The following is a 21,454-nucleotide window of genomic DNA, read 5'->3' on the forward strand; positions in this document are numbered from 1 at the left end:
AGAGGATGCTCAGGAGAGCACTGCTAACAGAGCTTAGAGCAGTGTTTCCCAACCTTGTGCCTCCAGATGTTTTTGGACTACAACTCCCATCATCCCTAGCTAGCAAGACCAGTGGTCAGGAATGATGGGAATTGTAGTCCGGAAACATCTGGAGGCACAAGGTTGGGAAACACTGGCTTAGAGCTCCAACGGATGGATCACAGAGACCGTGACTTGACTGTCATTTTGGAGGAACCACTAATATTGTAGGTCATTTCAATATACAGTGGAACCTCGGTTTATGAACACCTCGTTTTACGAATTTTCGGTTTACGAACGCCGCGGACCCATCTGGAACAGATTAATTCACTTTCCATTACTTTCAATGGGAAAGTTCGCTTCAGTTTATGAATGCTTCAGTTTATGAACAGATTCCAGAACCAATTACACCCATGCTTCGGGTTAAGTACGCTTCAGGTTGAGTACTCCACGGACCCGTCTGGAACGGATTAATCCACTTTCCATTACTTTCAATGAGAAAGTTCGCTTCAGTTTATGAACGCTTCAGTTTATGAACAGACTTCCGGAACCAATTGTGTTCATAAACCGAGGTACCACTGTACACGTTTTCTGGCTGTTATTTGGCCAAATGACCTAGTCACGTACACACTTCCTCTGAGGCCCTACCCAATTCCTTCTCCACACTTATTCATGTATGGTGGAGCAAGGGAAGAGAACATGGGGGTGGCTGATGGTAAGAGACAGGATGGAGGCTCAGTATGGAGGGGGAAGGAGGCAAAGGGATGGCTGAGAGAGGGAGAAGGCTTGTGTGTGGAGTCTGGAGACTCCAATTAGCTTGGAATAAGTCCTGGAAATACTGTAGTTTGGCTTATTTCCCAAGAGAATTTGAAGAAAAACCACCAGGACAAAATTGGAAAATCAAAAATGGAGGAAAGGTGCCTTGGTGGTGCACCTTCTGGAAAGAAGAATGTGAAGAAGCATCCTTCTCTCTTTCCTTACAACTCACAATCTTGGCCACTACACTGCAACAGTTCTCCCTCTTAGCGATTAAGGTGTGGTTTGTTTTGAGAGCAGGACTTGGGCCTCCTTTACAGTAAATTTTGAACTGATTTGACACAGCCAGTATTAAAAGCCAAACACTCATGTGCCAATTAATGTAGGACACCCTGAAATAAATAAATAAATAAGACAAGCAAAAGCATCCTGTGAAAAGTGCACATCTATTTTTGGGGTGGGGAAGCCTTCACAGAAAACTATGCATATAATTGACTTTTATTATCCTTTAGAGTCAGGCTTTACTTTTCTTGTACAAGCCTGTGATTATAGAAATAATAATAATAATAAAACACTCGGAAGACTGTGAGGGGCACATAGTAGGCAACTCTTTTTCTGCCCTTCAGAAGTCCAGAAAGAGTATAGGAAACAGTTGGACAAGGCTTGCCGACAGGACTTATGGACTCAGTTTTACATTTACGCTTTATAGTGAGGTTAGCAGGAGGGAAATGGAATATTCAAAGAAAGCCCAAAGGATTAGCCAAATATTATACAATTAATTCTTGTGGTTTAGGCCTCCCTCACCCCCCACCATGGCTTACAATCTGTTTCATGCAACCAGGATTTATCCAGGATTATCGTTTTTAATTACACTTTTTGCTCAGTGTGAAGCTCCCAAGAAAGGACTGCCAACGGAAAGGCGGGGGGTCTGCTTCAAGGCGAGGCATGAAAAGTTCAAACCTGTGTGCACGTCTTTAGTAAAGGCACGGCATGACAGAGTGTCTCAAATCGTGTTTTGCTGTGATGTCTGAACTCACAAATCCTGCAAACCAGGCTTGGAAACCACAGTTTGAAGCGGGATTACAAGAGATGGCTTCTGCTAAGAACGGCTTGATGTGATTTCTTAATTTCCACACTGTATTTGCCGTTGTTACTTTGCCACAGGAGAACAGTGTACCATAAGCAGAATGGTGCTGCTGGTGAGCAGATGAAATATGAAAGTAGCTTTAAGCTAAGGGTGCCTGTCAAATTCACTTCAGATGAATAACTGCATAACTTTCAGAGTTTCAGATTACCTGGTCTTGTTCTGAAAGTGGAACTGATGCTCTAGGAAACATATACTGTTCCATTCAGAGCACCATGCATAGGTGCTATATTTCTTTCCTGCCTTTTCACTCCTTTACATTAACAGTGTGTAGGTTCTCCACCTAGATATAATGCCTCAACAAGAAAACATTGATTTGCCTTTAGGTACAGTTGATTCAATATTTCCTAGTGAGGTACCCCCAGTATACAGCATAAAGCACAGCACAAAAGAATATTGATGCAATTATGCATACAAGGTTGATTTTTATTCTGTCCTTTCAATATGCCCATTTGCATCGGCAACAGAAAGGGAGAACAAAAGAGCCTGGATGTTGTGGTTAAACTGTGCAACTCCCAGTTCCAGAATTTTAGACTTTTCCTAGTTAAACAGAACTCAAGGAGTGCAGCATGGAGCAGAGTGGACCCACAGAACAAGAAAATAATGGTACATCTGCTCATCCTTAACCTAAACCAAAGTTTGCCAGTATGTTATGAAGTTCAAACAATAAGTAAGGTTGGGTTGGGTTGGGTTGGTTAGCACTGCAAACCAACAAATGACAAAAACTTGAGTGATAACCTATAGCAGCACCAGTAAAGTTTACATAAAGGTAAAGGTAAAGGGACCCCTGACCATTAGGCCCAGTCGTGACCAACTCTGGGGTTGCGGCGCTCATCTCGTGTTATTGGCCGAGGGAGCCGGCGTACAGCTTCCAGGTCATGTGGCCAGCATGACAAAGCTGCTTCTGGCGAACCAGAGCAGCACACGGAAACGCCGTTTACCTTCCCGCTCTAGCAGTACCTATTTATCTACTTGCACTTTGACGTGCTTTCAAACTGCTAGGTTGGCAGGAGTTAACTGCAGTGATCAGATATATTACTGTATTAAATAATAGCCCCAGAATTACCAAATTGGCAGAAACACTGGATTTGCACAGATCTGACCTTGCCACTGCCTCCCTCCTATCCCACTCTGTCCCAGCATGCAGCAGTGACTCAGCTTGCGGGACCTTTTACAACTTTTAATATCTCTGCTTTACAAACGTTGTGTGCAACCACCCAAGAACCCAAATGAGCACCCTGAACAAGTTTATGGAATCAACCAAGAATGATAATCCCTGCTCCAAATCTAATAATCCTAAAACCTGACAGTAGTTGATGGAGCACCTTGGAATTAGTGGCATGAAAGGAGCTTTGAAGCATGATATATGCTAACTTTGTCCATGTATATTATATACTTTTGATACTGAAGATAGAAATTTGTACATATCCTTGGAGTTAGAGGCATGTTCTGCTATCCTGAGGGAAACTCCATGTCCAATGAATGAGTTAGTAGATTATGGTTGTGACCAGTGCTATTTTTCTAGAAACACCTCCCTTGTTCTCTTAAAATGGCAATGGCGCCCATCTGAGATGGGCCAGAACTGAGTTCCGGCAAGTTCTGGCTGAAAAAAAGCCTTGGTGGTGACTCTTCTTACAAAGAAGTGCAGGAAAATTAATTCGTGGTACAGTACATCATTCACATTATTCTGTGTTATAGTGATGTGAAAGGCCTCTCTTTGAGAGCAGGGGGAACCACTTCCAATTAGCATAAACAATTTGGGTTAGATGGGCAAATAGTTTGACCTGGCATAAAGCAGCCTCCTAATGCAGGCATCCCCAAACTGCGGCCCTCTAGATTTTTTTGGCCTACAACTCCCATGATCCCTAGCTAACAGGACAAGTGGTCAAGGATGATCTGGAGGGCTGAAGTTTGAGGATGCCTGTCCTAATGTTTCAAGGCTGCTTTCCATTTAATAAGTTTAAATATATATTGAGATTTTTTTTAACATTAGCTATTAAGTGAGTCCCTAATATTATTATCATAGAATCATAGAGTTGGAAGAGACCACAAGGGCCATCCAGTCCAACCCCCTGCCAAGCATACTAGAAGGTCTCCTATTATTTGAATGTTGAATAACAGAATTAATCCTGAACGCAAAAATATGTTAAAATACTCTAAATTAACATTATGAACAGCTAATATATATTCCAGCTTACCATTTTACACTGTCAACTTTTTATAATGTGCAGTTCAGTTATATTGTGAGATGAGTGCACTTTCCTTATAACTTCAAGACTGTACATAAACTATGTAACAATAATATTTTTAAAGGCCCAATTTAAATAATTTTAATCCCCTCTAAAACATATGATTTAAACTATTGTTTTAATGTGATGCTGGCAGTATATTAGGAGTGTTGCTCTTTCAGGAGATGGGGGGCACATGACATTTTGAACACAATAAGAAAGGCTGCAGGTAGGAGATCTGTTGCTTGCAAGAGTGTTACACTTATTTTGTTGAAATGGCTCCACAATGTTTTCCACCCATCTGCCTTAAAATTCAACTCAGTTAATTCCTAAAATTAATTTCAGATCAGGCCATGTACAATTGGATGCAGTTTGCACCCACCACACATTCTCTACTTACATGGTATCAATGCACAGTAGTGCATATCCACACTGATTAAATCAGCACAAAAAGGCATCATTTTGTGATCACATGATTAAAATAAGATTCCTTTTTGCTCACTGATGTAATCAATGCACATGGGCGCTGATGCACGTTGGTAAAGTATAAGAAGGGGGAGGGCAAAAACTGAAAACTGAAGCAAACTTCACATGCCCCAGTGGTCTGAAGAAAAAAAAAATCAGAAAATCAAATCAATATTAAAAATGATAATTTTTTAGTGCAATGCTACTCTGGAAACAAGTTTAGGTAATCTGGAACCTCAAAAATCTGGAAAGTAATTTGGATGGGGAAATATTCAGAAGCATCCCTAGATGACAGGCCAGAGCAAAGGAACAGAGGGCTCCTCCAGACATGCCCTTGCCCCGCCACTTTCTTCCGAGGAAACCCGACCTTGACCACTGAATCAGAGTCTTCAATCGAGTTTTCTCCAGTTTGTTGCTAATGTACAGATTTTCCAAGGGAAAACAGAGGGGCAAGGGCACAACTGCTTGAACTAGTGCTTTCTAAGTATGGAGTAAGTCAGGCATCCCCAAACTGCGGCCCTCCAGATGTTTTGGCCTACAACTCCCATGATCCCTAGCTAACAGGACCAGTGGTCAGGGGTGATGGGAATTGTAGTTCAAAACATCTGGAGGGCCGAAGTTTGGAGATGCCTGGAGTAAGTGCAAGTCTGGATGAGTCCAGAGAGATGAAAACAGGTGGAACTTGCACTGATGCTCCAAACGTTTCTTTTGTTCATAATGCAGCATGCAAGAAAGGCAAGAACTTAAAAGGGCAATAAGTTATTGTAAGTCCTTGCATGCCCTCTACAAGCCCCTTTATCTTCTCTGAGACTGGTCAATGAGTTTTCCACCCCAGCATTCATTCATTCAAAATGGGCTCACAGTGTGCCTCAGCAGTCTTGGTCAGGTTTATCAAATTCTACAGCCAGAAAGGCAAAGGCTGTGCTTGCAATGGGCAGAACTTGGATTTCAATCCCACTACCTAGAAGTCAAAAGGCCCATTTAGACCAGAAAATATGGGCCAAGCTGGAAAGAGCATAATACACAGCTCCATCTCATACAATTCTCAGAAGAAGCAATGCTGGCCTGATAGTCCATCCCAACATTTAGGAACCAAGAAAGAAAGAAAGAAAGAAAGAAAGAAAGAAAGAAAGAAAGAAAGAAAGAAAGAAAGAAAGAAAGAAAGAAAGAAAGAAAGAAAGAAAATGAACAAACTAGTTGGGTCTGTTACTAAGATGCACCATGTTATAATTATTTGCACTCACCCATGAATCCCAGTGACAAGGAAGATCAGGTTCCCATTGATCTTGGTACAGTTGACAAATTTGTCAATGTTGCTGGAGTCTACTGTTTGGGCGTACATCAAACTTCCTGTACCTATGCCATCACATGCTGTAAAAATAAACAACTTTGTAAAAAAATATGCATTCATATATTTGGATACCTTGTAAATCACTTAGTGCATTACGCCTTTGTGCTTGTGCTGGCTTAAAATTAATGAGGCAGTGGGGAAGGGTAATTAATCCTGTTTTCCAGGAATTGGGCTGAGAGCAAGTAGAGTCTGTCCACCTCAGACTGAGGAGCCAGGATCAGTCATAGAATGTTGACACTCTATGAAGCTACAGGTTCAAGTGGAAAGAAAACCCTCCCATAGATCTATGGACAGCAGATTATATATGAGACGTAGTTAAAGATAACATTGTAGAGGAGCTGAAAGGCCATGTGGAAGCAGGCTGGGAAATCCCTCATGCAAGGACAAAGGGCAGGGAGACATATAGTGCTGCAGGTGGTGAGAAAGGGGAAAAGATAGGAAAGGGATTTGTGTTCTGAGAAGCCAAGGAGATAGGGATGACTAAACTTCATATGCTGATGAAATCACAGGCCTCTAAAGCCATCTATTTCCCCAGATTGTGACAAGTATCTCCCTTTCTTGTGGTTGCATTTTAATTTCAGATGTTTCAGAAATTTCCATTTGAGTCCTACATATTTCACTCTTGGAACTCTTGAAGCTCATGAAGGCATAAGGCCACAGGGTGCTAGAATACTTAGGGTAGCCTAACAAGCCATTTATTTATTTATTTATTTATTTATTAAAAAAACTGCTGAAGTGTCTGTGTTCTGTACATATGGAGTGTGTGTTTCAAGGAAATGTTTTGGTTTTTTTCTGGGGGGTTTTCAGCAGTGCTAAGAGGCTGATCTGATGTTCAAATGCAGTGATAGCAACCTCTACAAAGGAAGGAACTGAAGCCTAGGCAATGGGACCTGGTTAATATTAATTTGTCCTACTTCTTAGCATGGTTTACAACTTACTTTTCTGTTTCTGTTTCTCTGCTTTACAAAGGCTAAGGTGAACCAACTAAAGAACTGCCCCTTGCCTCAAACATTTCTTTATAAAATTGTTCCGGAAAGATGCCTCTTACCTAGAATAAAACTACAATGGTTCGTTGTGACAAGTCCAGCAGCAGCCATGTGATCAGCTATGATGCTCAAATCCATTTTGTTACATTGGAGATCTAAATATGTGTGTCTGTATAGAAAAGTGTTAGGCCACAAAAGTTAAAAATTATTTTAAAGCCACTTGGATTGGTTGAATGCAGGGTAGCCGATGCCTGTGTGCATGTCTAACCTAGGTCTGTGCACATTTGTCTGTGTTCACATGAGCCTAACCAGATGTCGCAGGCAGATGTGACACACCTACCCTGTTCACATATAATGTGGTGAGTGTGGTTACACATATACAGTCTACAAACAAGGTGCCCTTCAGACATGGTGGACTAAAGGTCCCATCACTTCTGCCTATTGGCCCCCTTCTCCTCTGCTGTGCAGTTCCCCCAAGCCCCCTAAACCTGTTCTGGGTTGCCCTACAACCCTCCAAAACAGATTTAGTGGGTGAAAGGTTTCCCACAGGGGGAAGAGAGGGGGAAAGTCCCACTGTGCAAGCAGACCTCATTCTACATGCAACAGCTTTGTTGAATCCTGTCATGCTCAGAGCAGACCCTGAATGGGCTTCTGTTACCTGTCCATTGGCATCAATGGGTCGATCTCGAGTATGCCATAGTTAGACATCACCCATTGTAGTTCTGTAGACAAGCTAGATGCTGCGAAGGCAAACTGCCAAGGTACAGTTGCTGTCACTAGAGTCTACATGTTTAAAGATACATTATGAATCTTGCACTCTTCAACTTTCTCCTCTGTTGCATGAAAAAGGAATTATTTGCCCCTGGATACTGCTGCGGAGGAAGTACCTGAGTCTCAGGACACCTTCCTGTTCCACAGTACCTAGGTCAGAAAAGCCAAACATGACAACCACTAATAAATGGGACCAAGTTCTCCCTCGGGTGCATCTGGGCTGTGCTGCTTGTATCTACAAGTAGGGCTTATATAATTCCTCCATACCAAGATATTCCCATAGAAAATTACACACCAAGGAGAGGAATCTTAGCAAAAGGGAGAGGACAGGTGTAGATTGCATACTTAGCATGCAGAAAATACCGGGCTTTCAGGCACCAGGGTTGGATAAGACCTCTCCTGAGCTGAGGAGGCCCCACTGGGCCATACAAACCACTGATGTGAATCCGTATAAAGCAGCTTCTTATGTTCCTCCTATATAGCATTCCCCTCAATACTGTAGTTCTTTTTGTATAGCCATGGCATTTTAATTGGGAACATTCATCTATGCAAGATCCCACCTGCAGTCTCTAAGTACTTTAGCCCAGATATAGCTCTGCCACCTGGGTGAGAAGTGGGTCAAAGAAATATGGCTATAAAAGGTTTTTAAGGTCCTCAAGCTAAATATTAGAAATGATCTATTCCAGTAAGGATTATGATACATTTGAGTGCAGGCTGATACCAGAAGTCCTTTTTTTAAAAAAAACAAAAACGAATCTGAGGCTCCTATTGAAAGCCTGCACATTTCTTTAACCTCCACAATTGGGTTTTCCTCGGCTGTATTTTACCATGGAAGACATAAAACTAGACTAAAATAGGCATATTCCTTACATGAGAGCTAACACAGCTTAATGTTGTGTGGATGTCTAAAAAGAAATGATTTTATTACATGGATATGGGTATATAGTCTGTCTTCTTGCTAAAGCTTGGAGTAGATAACATTTGTTATCTCATTCAGTTCCATATCTCAGTTCAGGAAGTAGGTAAATGAAGATGGATTAACACCGTTCAATAAATCCCCAACTGTTAGGGTTTGAAACAAGCACCCTGAATCAATGACACTTTACATATATGGGAACTGTATTGCAGGGGCTTAAAATCCCAGGAAGCTAACACAATTTCAACAGGGTATTTACTAGTTCTGTAGGAAGCCAGTCTGACATCTGTGACTTTTAGACCTTCAAAATTATGTACAGGTGTTCTAATGGGTTGTATTGGGGAGCTTCAGGCGTCTTAGACTTGAGGGCCAAACAAATCTGCTGCCAAATTTCTATGAAGTTTCTGAATGGGGAGCAATTTAAAGCACAGCTTGGGAGAAGGTTGAGATGAACAATCTCCATCAGCGAGCAACCTCCCTTCACCCCTAAAGCCTAGTTTTAAAAATATCCCCCCCCTAAAGTTGTACTCCTAAACTGGAAGTAATCCCTGCTGGGGTGAAAATGGCTAAAAATAGCAATTTATGGTGGGAGGCTGCAGACGGAGGGAAGATTCGCTCGCAGACTGTCTCACCAGAGTAGTGCATGCTCTGGTTATCTCCCGCTTGGACTACTGCAATGCACTCTATGTGGGGCTACCTTTGAAGGTGACCTGGAAATTGCAATTAATCCGGAATGCAGCAGCCAGACTGGTGCATGGGAGCGGCCGCCGGGACCACATAACACCAGTCCTGAGAGATCTACATTGGCTCCCAGCACGTTTCCGAGCACAATTCAAAGTGTTGGTGCTGACTTTAAAGCCCTAAACGGCCTCGGTCCAGTATACCTGAAGGAGCGTCTCCACCACCATCGTTCTGCCCGGACACTGAGATCCAGCACTGAGGGCCTTCTGGCGGTTCCCCCGTTGCGAGAAGCAAAGCTACAGGGAACCGGGCAGAAGGCCTTCTTGGTAGTGGCACCCACCCTGTGGAATGCCCTCCCATCAGAGGTCAGATAGATAAACAACTACCGTACCTGACATTTAGAAAATACCTAAAGGCAGCCCTGTTTAGGGGAGTTTTTAATCTGTGATATTTTAATGTATTTTAATGTGTGTTGGAAGCCTTCCAGAGTGGAGGGGGGGACCCAGCCAGGTGGGCGGGGTATAAATAAATTATTATTATTATTATTGTTGTTGTTGTTGTTGTTGTTGTTGTTGTTGTTGTTATTGTTATTGTTATTTTCAATTCACTCACCTGTGCTGCATTTTACATCCCCTCCGCACCACCATTTTGTTGGAAACAAGAAAATCCCCGGGTTGCTATTATGCCCAGTTGTATTCTGACACCCGTACTCTAAGGATAGAAGAGCTCTCTGGTTATATTCCTCTGCGTGGGCAGGGTTGTATCCTCCAACTCTTGGGTAGCTAACTGTAAGGACCCCTGGCCGTTAAGTCCAGTTGCGGGCGACTCTGGGGTTGCGGCGCTCATCTCGCTTTACAGGTTGAGGGAGCCAGCGTTTGTCCGCAGACCGTTTTTCCGGGTCATGTGACTAGCATGACTAAGCCACTTCTGGTGAACAAGAGCAGCGCATGGAAACTCTGTTTACCTTCCCGCTGGAGCAGTACCTCTTTATCTACTTGCACTTTGATGTGCTTTTGAACTGCTAGGTTGGCAGGAGCTGGGACCGAGCAATGAGAGCTCACCCTGTCGCGGGGATTCAAACCGCCACCGACCTTCTGATCGGCAAGCCCTAGGCTCTGTGGTTTAGACTACAGCACCACCTGCGTCCCTAACTGTAGCCTTACATATTTTGTTGGGCTCCCACCAGTCACAGCCCAGCCAATGGTCAGTGATGATTGAAGCTGTTTTGACAACCTTATTTATTTACTTATTCAATTTGTATACCACCCTAGATCTCAGGGTGGTTCACAACATTAGAGGGACGCAGATTAGCCAACCCTGTTCTAGCCTATTGATCTTCAAGAGGTGGGTCAGGACCCACAAGTGAGTTATGGGGTGGCTGGATGCACAGGAGTGGTGGGAGGCACTGGCTGGGAGCCCCCAAGGGAAGAAGGTTCAGAGCCAGGGGATTGGAAAATGTGAGGTCAGAGGGAGAAGAGCCAGCAGACTGAGAGGAGGAGGTGTCGGAAGCAGAAGAGGCAACAGGGTTTAGTGAGCAGGAACAGGCTAGGGCAGAGAACAAGCTCAGAATCTGAGTCTGGAGAGGAGGGAAGCAAAGCGGCAGAGATGAGTCAGGCTGATGAGGATGCCAGGATTTCTCGCCCTCCTGCGATGGGCAGATCTTGTCTCCCAGAACATGAAGAGGGAGGAGCAAAGAGAGACAAGACAAGCAGCCTCAGGTTGCTGGGAAAAGACCTGGGGGAGGAGACACCTTAGAGAGTGGTGGGAAGTCCTTCAATTCTCACAACTGCCTCACTTGGGCCAGACCTACTGGGAAGAGCTGTTGTGTATGAAGGGAGAGATTTGCCAATTGTGTTATTGAGCTAAGTCTGATCATATAGTCTGCATTGTAAAATCCTGAGTGCATGGCTTAGCCACCCCCCTAATTGCTCTCTTTGCTCTTTTCCCCCCAAGGGTAAGCCTGAGAAGGAGGCATTGCATAGAACTGACAGGAAGACAGAACAGCCTTGTAAAATGAAAACATTCCTCTTATCAAAGGGAATGATGCGTTAGCTGCCGAAGACACGGAACTTACCCAAGGGCACCGGGGGCCAGCCAGAGATATGAATTCGACAGTAATTGACAATACACATAGATGATGTGAAGAAGGGGGGAAGATGCGCAAATCACCATTGTCCCCTATAGCCCTGTTTATGTTACCCCTGCCTTTGCCTCGATGTTTCTGATCTTTGCCTTTGTGTCTATGCACTCAAGGTTGCCTGAGTCAGCATGTGTCTGTGCACAAGGACCGGACAGAGTGCGTGCGCACATTTATAGAAAGGAGGGGGAAAGGAGCCCAAAGAAGTGTATAAGAAGCTTTGCAATTTGTGTTTCTTTACTCTTGTCATCAGGAGTCTCTCTAATTAGAGATTAAAACTCTTTCTCTGGAACTCAACCAGAGTTTGACTGTCTCTGTCCTTGCCTGGGCACAACTTGACTGTCTCTGTCCTTGCCTGGGCACAACTTAAAGGACCCTTAGTAGCTGATAAGGCTACATGATCACTTGGCCTGAGCTTTTTGTTAACTTCACTGACACCTTATTAATTATTGCTGACTTGCTCCCAACTCCCACCTTGACACTTATGGCCCAACTGTGGCCATTTTCTTTTCCTAAGGAAGGGAGCCTCCTTCCCCTCCCAACTCAAATACTGGACATGCGCTGCTCTTGCGCTGCTTCATGTCTTCCTTGCAGGGACAAGGGGAGGAGGCACAGGGGAGCGATGTACACACAAAAGAGAAAAGGTTCACAATGCAGTTGCCACCTGTGGGCTAAGGTCAGGCTCTGCACCCTCCCTAGCTCCAAAGTGGGTCCCGTGTTTCAGGCTGGGAATCCAAGTGGGTTCCAGCTCTTGAGGAACACTACTCTACTGGGCTAAATGAGGAAACACATCATGACAGGATCTCCATACCTGCCACCAGACCGCCGACAGAGATCAGTATCCCAGTCATAGCTGCCAAGTACCCCGTTTTCCCCGGGAAACCCCCGTTTTTACTTACCTTTTCCCGGTGGTCCCCCGTATCACTTCGTCTCCCGTTTTTCTCCATTATTTTCTCCTGCCTGCGGCCATTTTTTTTCTGATTTGCCCTTCTATGGGCACCAAAAATGGCCACCGCCGGCTTCAAAAGTCGCATCTACGCATGTCCGGAAGTGCATAGACGTGACTTCCGGTGTCGGCGGCGGTCATTTTGGGTGCCCATAGATGGGCAGAGCGACACCGGAAGTTGCGTCAACGCACTTCCTGACATGCGTAGAAGCGACTTTCGAAGCCGGCGGCGGCCATTTTTGGTGCCCATAGAAGGGCAAAGCGACACCAGAAGTTACGTCGACGCAACTTCCAGTGTCACACGGCTGCCGGTCCCGGATTCTGCAGTCCGGGACTTGGAAGGTAAGATCCCAGTTCCAAGGAGAGCAATCATGGCCTGCCCCATACCGCATCTAGGTTTCACTAGTTTCATGCCATTTCCAAATCAGTTCCTTGCTTTGTGTCATGGCCATAGTACAGCACACAAGGTCAGAAGTATAATGAAGAGCAGCCTACCTTTAGGGCAAATGTCAGTGCATGGTTTACATGTCTTAATGCCGTTTTCTTCAACTTCCATCTTGGGGCTGGGACAGGCACGCACACAAGAGCTGATATCAACCACAAAGTTATCTAGAAGGAGGTAAAAAAAAGAGGAAAGTGTATTATTGAAAAGAAAACCATCTACAGGCTTCACACAATGGATAATCTGAACACCCCTTTTTTAAAGCAGAGAGGTGTTGGGGAAAATGGGATGTGGGTCCCCCTTTTCTGCTACTGCATTCACGATTCATTTTTATGTATTTGTCTCAGAACTGCATTTTATCTTTTGAAGTTTTCTCTAAGCTCGCATTCTCCTGTATCCCTGTTGCTTTATGTTGTTGCTAATTTCGACATTCTTTAAAAGTTTCATTTCCCTTGAGATGCTGACGCTGTAACTCCATCTTAATGAGGTTTGTATTCTGGAAAAATGTTTGAAATGTTATTTTAGCATCAAAGGATACACGGTCACAGCCAAGCTGGTATACCAACCACTGGATAAAATAAAAGATGCTTTGAATTATCTCAGTCTTATGCTCATGCAGACAAAAAATAAGGGGGAAAAGAAGGTATCGGGGTATTCAATTTTGTAGATAATGGCAATTAACTTTTCAAAACAATGACCAAATGGGAATGTATATTTTTAGGCATACTAAATGTTGGTTTCATTTCCTCAACTAGTTAGCAAAATGCTGCTCTAGTATCAAAAAATAAACTTATGTATACCTTTTCTACTTAACCATAGATCATTACAACTAACTGTGTCAAAAGTCAAAGTTCCCCCGATTCTAGCTTATTATGCTGGTGCTGACAAAGCACACCGGGTTCTGGGATCCATGGTAATATGACGATATCGTACAACAAGCCAGATCATTGGTTTGTTTAATCTAGTACTCTCTGTTCTGACTGGCAGCGCCTCTTCAAGCTTTTTAGGCAGGGATTTTTTCCCCAACCTTACAATGAAATACCCCCTTTACTGTAAATGACAGGGATTGAACCAGATGTATGCAAAGCATATGTCTATAGCTGCTTCACATAACTAGGATAGCACCGTTAATAATTATGTAAAAGTAAAGGTAAAGGGACCCCTGACCATTAGGTCCAGTCGTGACCGACTCTGGGGTTGCGCGCTCATCTCACATTATTGGCCGAGGGAGCCGGCGTATAGCTTCCAGGTCATGTGGCCAGCATTACAAAGACGCTTCTGGCAAACCAGAGCAGCACATGGAAACACCGTTTACCTTCCCGCTGTAGCGGTTCCTATTTATCTACTTGCATTTTGATGTGCTTTTGAACTGCTAGGTTGGCAGGAGCAGGGACCAAGCAACGGGAGCTCACGCCGTTGTGGGGATTTGAACCTCTGACCTTCTGATCGGCAAGCCCTAGGCTCTGTGGCTTAACCCACAGCACCACCTGCGTCCAACAGTATCATACCGAGCAACGGGGGCAACGGGACCGAGCAACAGGAGCTCACCCCGTCACAGGGATTCGAACCGCCAACCTTCTGATCAGCAAGCCCTAGGCTCAGTGGTTTAACCACAGCGCCACCTGGGTCCCTCTATAATTATGTAGAAGAGGGGATTTCAGCAGGTGCTGCTTGCCATGAAAATGTGGCATAGTGTTGAGAGTGTCAGCCTAGGACTAGGGAGACTCAGCTTCAAATGGGTAATGAAGCTCTCTGAGGGGCCTTGGGCCAGCCACTATCTCCCAACCTAAATTGCCTCACTGGGTTGTTGTGAATAAAAAAATATGGGAGAAAGAATAATGGGCACTGCCTTTCACTCAATTTTCGAAATTCCCATTGTTCTAGGTGCATTTTGCGCCATGGAATTTCATTAGTGCGAGCAATTTCTCAGCTCTGGGCGCTGTACGGAGCCTAAGACTTCAGATTAAAACTGCAAAATGGATGGAAAGGAGGACCTTTTTCTGCCTCCCCACTTCCAGCTACTATCTGAAGACTGGAGAGGAGACCTTCTCAAGAATATTAGGGGGGTGGGCAGGGGAAGGACTAGACCATGCGAAAAATGAACATAATTATTTAGCTGCAGTTCCTTCATTTTCAGCTTTGTATTCTCATTATAAAAAAGCACGCCTAGACATTCTGTTGTTGTGCCCATAACCTGGGTTTAAGGTGCCAGTTAGCTCCTAGCTTACATATCTCAGTTTCTAACACTGCTTTCACTTCTTGGATATTATTATATGCACCATACTTTTCTGCTTGTAGCATGCTCAGAGCTACTTGTATCAGAAAAAAATGCAACACAACAATGAAATTGGGAAAGATTGTCGAGGAAGAACAGTTTCACACATAACATGCACATCATTCAGTGACTACACTGACAGGGACTGTGTGTGATTGAAAAAACTGGGTTGTTTGTTTTACAATGTCCATTTCTACACGTCTATTTCATCACTTAGGTCAATAAACAATTATACTAGCCCATCCTTAAGAGACTCCCTTACACAGATCCCCCCTCAGTTTCTTTAATCTATGTTTAAAAGATTGTATCCTTAAACTCCAAAATATTCAAATATCAAATATATGTGACCCCCAAAGATTTTATCGAAATAAGAACATATAAAGGGTTGTTTGCATGCTTTCAGTTTACATCCACTTGAGCGGGCCTACGCAGCAACAGAACATGCTAAATGCTCTGGCAATGTGATAATGCTTGCCGTCTTCACTGGCAGTGGGTGGCTGGACTCAGGGGGTCAGAAGAAACAATCATTAGTATCTATCTACTTCTGAAAGAAGGGGACCCAGGTGGCACTGTGGTTAAACCACTGAGCCTAGGGCTTGCTGATCAGAAGGTCGGTGGTTCGAATCCCCGTGACGGGGTGAGCTCCCATTGCTTGGTCCCAGCTCCTGCCAACCTAGCAGTTCGAAAGCACGTCAAAATGCAAGTAGATAAATAGGAACCGCTACAGCGGGAAGGTAAACGGTGTTTCCATGTGCTGCTCTGGTTTGCCAGAAGCGGCTTTGTCATGCTGGCCACATGACCTGGAAGCTGTACGCCGGCTCCCTCGGCCAATAATGCGAGATGAGCGCGCAACCCCAGAGTCGGTCACGACTGAACCTAATGGTCAGGGGGCCCTTTAACTTTACCTTTACTTCTGAAAGAAGGAAGGAAAGACATTCTTCAGCCACATACTCTGCACTATTCCCCCTGGGAACAGTCCATATAAATAGTTTTAGTAATCCAGTTTAATAGTCTGTACCTGAAAGGCATTTATGGTGGAATACTTTATATTTCAAACTGACTGAAACCTCCTTGGTATCCATTGTAACGTTGGGAGTTGGGAGCGATATTTTAATGTGCCTTGATAGCAACAAGCCTGTTCTGATTCATATTACCAAACCACACACTTGAATTTCAAGAAAAGGTCAAACATTTTTTTAAAAAAAAATTCCACTTATGTTTGAGGGGAAATGAAAATGAGACCTTGTTTAAAGAAAGGAAATGTTAGAATCTGCTCCATAATTGACATCTGCTGCTGGATAGAAGCTGAGATTTTGACCACACAAACCAAAACATTTATCATGGATTTTGGGCTCTAAGTTATAGGGTGTTATTAAAATGTCAGCATTCAACAATGCCATTCTTAGAGTAAGTTATAACTTCCAATATATTGCCGTTGAAGAAAAATAGGGTGCTTTCTCATCGTTAACTTCACTGTACATTTGGCAGGCTTTGCAATTATTTTTTTTAAAAAGACTTCTACGGTGCCACTTTGAAACAGTTGTCCTTCATGGAAGAAAGGCAACGCTCCTCCTGTAACTTACGCGGGCACTTTTTGACACAAAAAGCACCATAGGTGTATTTGCCGTCTCGGTTGTTTTCCATCTGGAAGGTGGCAGGATTATAAACTGAGGTCTGCGGACACTGCGTGACACAAGCTCCACTGTCATTAAAATTCATACAAGCCTGCAAAACAGGAAAGAACAGTTTGCCTCAGAGCTTTCATCGGCATTTAATAAACAGACCCTTGACAATAACAACAGGAAATAAGTTTCTTAAGGTATTCAATCTATGTAAATAATAACATTCAGTTACTGAGTCATCAAATTCAATTGAAGTCTAATTTGAGAAATTTAAATAATACGTCATGAGGACTGCATATTACCCCCAAGTAATCAGAGGCAGCATGCCCCCGAATACCAGCTGCTGAGGATCGGGAGCTGGGAGTCCACTTTTGGGCTTTCCAGAGGCATGCGGTTGACCACTGTGGGAATGGGAGGCCACAGCTCGTGTTATGTTTATAGGACTTAGAGCCATAGCTGCCAAGTCTCCCGTATTCTCCGGGAAATCCCCGTTTTTCCAGCTGTTCTTAGCTGAAAAAACGATTTTTTTTCTTTTTCCCGGTTTATTCTGGTGCGGTGGCCATTTTGGAACTGGGCGGAGCATGCTCAGAAGCGACTTTTGATGCTGCCCAGTTCCAAAATGGCTGCAGTGTGACTTCTGGCGCGGTGGCCATTTTGGAACTGGGCAAAGCAGCACCGTCACTTCTGAGCATGCTCCGACCAGTTCCAAAATGGCGGCAGCGCTACTTCCGGTCTGCTACTTCCGGCCTGGTCCCTTATTTCTCGGACAGCAACTTGGCAGGTATGCTTAGAGCTATAAGTCTCTGCTTAGGGGTTGGGGTATGACAGGCGTAACTGAAGAACATCGTCCATGTGATGATCGCCAAGAGAGGACCTTTAAATTTTTGCTGAAGTGCTGGAGAAGCTGGAACCCAAAGTGCAACAGGCAAAAAGTACTATTCCATTTACCTAACATAAGCAAATGGCAGGAGCTAACACCACGGTCCTTTTCTGGGTGAGCAGAGGACTCTAAGGCCTAAATGCACACATTCCATCTTGAGCCCAGATCCCAGCCTCAGATCACGGTATTCTGCGCTGATATGCTAGTTTGTAGGATTGTGCCTTAAGTTCTCAGCACCCTTGAGGCCGAGTGAAGCCTCAGGTGGTGGAAACCCATGAAGTGGTGCCCCTGCAGGTGCTATGTCCACCCTTGCCATCATGGGAGTTGCACAGCTGTGGCGGTGGCTTCTGTTGAGATCTCGTGAGATCTTGCGGAACTCTTATGAGAGTTCCACAAGATCTTGTGAGATCCTGCCTGAAGCCGCCACCACTGCAACCCTGGTAAGCAATGCTTCAGCAGGTGTTGAGAGGCAGGCAACACCTTCCCATTTTGATTCAGGTGGCAAAATAGGATGAACCGCCACTGTTGGCACTATCATAAAAACAAATCTGATGCCATCGCACTGACCATTCTGAATGTAAGTGACAAGACAGCAGTAGCAATCAACAGTGTTTCTAGCCCTATCCTTTCCACAGCACGGTGGAGGTGTCCTTGCAGTGATAAAAGAAAAGCTACCATCATTTTTTACTACACGGCTCAAGAGCAGAGGTTTCCATGGCAGGAAGCAATTGGGTATCCCTTGACGGTTGTGCTGCTGGTTTAGCGGCAAGTGCACAGTGTACTTTCTGTTTGTGCTCTCCTGCTAAAGCAGACTCAGGATCAGGGTGCCAAGCCAATCTCAGTAGTAATGTATGGCCTGCCATGAACTGAAAGCTAGAAGCACTTTCTCCCTGCTGTCAACTAAAGATGGTGGAGAGAGATATGATCCCATGCAAACTGAAGGAGGCGTAAACAGAATTGCTAACTGGTACAGAATGGGTACCTTTAGCAGCTGTGCATTGGGCAAAAATTTAGTAAGCCAACTGATCTACTGGTCGATCACTTGCTGATCCCTAAAAAAAGCTCAACAACTCTGGTCAATCCAATGGGTAAATCACTGCCAGTTTATTTATAGTGGGAGTAGATCGCAGTCTCTTGGAAGTTGGACATCCCTGGGCTACACCATTTGAAATATTAATAATATAATATAATAATAACACACACACACACACACACCACATCAAGGTAGATTTCTGCATGGTTTATAAGTATAAAAACCGGCTACACAAATATTAAAATATGAACTAAAACAATCCCATTAGAACAACAAAACAATTTAAAACAGGAGAGTCGGATTGAGAGATCAAGGGGATGCCTATGTAAGCAAGTGTTTCTGTTTATTGTCAGGCATGCCATTGTTTAAAGCATTGGAAGCCTTCATCAGGAAACAGGGTGTCAGCTAGTAAACTCTAGGCAGTAGGATTACAGCAAAATTGGGAAGAGTGACACAGATTTCCCTGAATCATTTTACGGTGCAAATGGTAAAGGCTGGTTCTGTTTAAGTGGACACCATATTGGATGTTTTGGTGAGGTAGATGCAAGGCTTTTTATAATGGAACCCCTTTTAATTTAACAAGACCAATGTGTTGAATTACTGCTGAGTTATTAAAGGCACAAAGTACAGTGAGAGACCTGTTTAGATCCACTTTAATTTTGAGTCTCATTATTCTCTAAATACCTCTAAATCCTTGTGAGTACATTTACTGAAACATTAATGCTGCAGAGATAGGCATTGCTTTGCTTTCAAGAATGCTCACACAAATGAATACATGCCAGCCCTTGCGAGAACAATGGATGATTGCCTTATCTAGCAATTTTCACCGCAGGATACTATAGGTTCGAGGAAGCAGGCATTATAGGTCGGACCATCTCTTAATGCAGCATATGCTGAAATTGCTTTAATTAATACATAACATAACTCATTTAATTCTTTCCCTCAATCTAGTGCCTTTATTCATTTTCTGCCCTGGCACCTTATCATCATAATGAATTGCTTAGTAACTATATCATAATGATGTAGAATGCTAATGACGTATAGCCCAAAGCTATGATAACCTTTCATTAAGGATCTACTAAAATCATTCTGAAGAGTTCATCAAATTTTAAATTTGTGGCTTTAAGTATTGTTTACAAGTACTGGTGGTATATTTTAGACTGAGCATTCCATGCTCTTGAGCTGGAGCAGAAAGGCATGTGGGCCTGGCTTCCTGTAGCATAGAATGAGGTCTAGTTTTTTTCAGCTTTTTCAGCAACTTCCCATTTACATGTGCTCTGTTTGCACGTGTCACAAGCAGTGTCAGGAACCTGGATATGCAGAGCACCCTGGAGAAGACCCTCTCCAGAACCCAAAGATGATGCCCTCCTCAGGCCCTGGGCAAGATCCCCTCATGAGCCAGAGGCCTTCCCGCCTAACAGCTGACGAGTAAGGCGGCGGCGGCAGCTGCTTCCCCACATGTCAGCTGTGCAGGCCCTGCTGCTCCCCTGCTTATGTGAGCCAGAGGGGCAGTGAGTCTCGGCTCAGCTGATGTGTGGGGAAGAAGCTTCCCCGTGCATCAGCTGTGCAAGCCCCGCTGCCCCTCCAGGGTCCTCCCAACATACGCAATTTCAGTTACACAGGAGGGAGCCCAGAATGTAACCCCCATGTAAACTGGGAGTTGCTTTACAGTCATATCTTGGTTCTTGAACACCTTGGTACTCGTACATTTTGGCTCCTGAATGCCGAAAACACGGAAGTAAGTGTTCCAAATTTTGGAACATTTTTTTTATGGAAGCCAAAAGTCCGACATGGCTTCCACTTGAGTGCAGGAAGCTCCTGCAGCCAATCGGAAGCTGCGCCTTGGTTTTTGAATGGTTTCGGGAGTCGAACAGAGTTTGAGAACCAAGGTACCACTGTACTGTCTCTTCCAGGACTCAGTAGAGGTAAGTACACTCCAAGAGCTTAGGTGATGGGGTGGGGAGCATACATAAGGTCTAACCATTCCCCCTGAAATGTTTTTGAGATGCATATTTAAGGTGCTATTTTCCATGTGCATTTCTGTGGAACATCCACACATTTTTAACTTAACAACAACAACAACAACAACCACAACCCTGTATTGGAATATTACAGAAAAAGCTTTGTTATCTCAAGGACTGCAACAATGTTTCTTGCATGACTATGCAATCCTGTGGGCTAGGGCTGCTAGGCCTTTAAGCAGGCCTTTAATTCTGCTACTTTTGTGCAGTATTAGTTTCTCACTACAGAAGTTGGTTGTATGCTGAGATGGCACAGTTGTGGGAATTTGTATCTTTAAGACAAGGCTTCAGCTGGCATTTAGAGTAGGGCATAGATAGAGGCTATTCTTAGGAGTTATGTATTTTGCTGCCTGCCAAATACTAACTAGCCTTTTCCTTTGGTAGGAAACTGATGTGTCACCCAAACATCAGGCATAGCTTGTAGAATCCCCAACAGCATATAGGTCTCAGAAGACTGCTGCTGGTCAGATCCTCAGAACTGCAGAGCTTCAAAACTTGGGAACCTCCGCACAGCCTGATCGCAAAGTGCTGCACATTGCCGGCTGCATCTCAATCTTCAATAGCCATGTCTGCTGCTGACAGAATGCCCAGCAGCTAGAACAGTGTTTCTCAACCAGTGTGCCTCCAGATGTTTTGGGACTACAACTCCCATCATTCCTGACCACTGGTCTTGCTAGCTAGGGATGATGGGAGTTGTAGTCCCAAAACATCTGGAGGCACACTGGTTGAGAAACACTGAGCTAGAGCAGGCATCCCCAAACTTTGGCCCTACAGATGTTTTG

General features: G+C 44.2%; 1 protein-coding gene across 5 annotated transcripts in view; it reads right to left on the bottom strand.

The window, feature by feature from the left end:
• ERBB4 (erb-b2 receptor tyrosine kinase 4) overlaps positions 1-21,454 on the bottom strand; it is an 818,250-nt gene that overhangs the window by 200,170 nt on the left and 596,626 nt on the right. For all 5 annotated transcript variants that reach the window (XM_060282309.1, XM_060282298.1, XM_060282293.1 and 2 more), the window contains exons 7-9: positions 16,700-16,841; positions 12,895-13,008; positions 5,856-5,982 (exon numbers count right to left, since the gene is read on the bottom strand). In XM_060282309.1, the coding sequence (XP_060138292.1) occupies positions 5,856-5,982; positions 12,895-13,008; positions 16,700-16,841 (383 nt within the window). The remainder of the gene's footprint in view (positions 1-5,855; positions 5,983-12,894; positions 13,009-16,699; positions 16,842-21,454) is intronic.

Source organism: Zootoca vivipara, chromosome 1 (genome assembly GCF_963506605.1).
Source record: "Zootoca vivipara chromosome 1, rZooViv1.1, whole genome shotgun sequence".
NCBI lineage: Eukaryota > Metazoa > Chordata > Lepidosauria > Squamata > Lacertidae > Zootoca > Zootoca vivipara.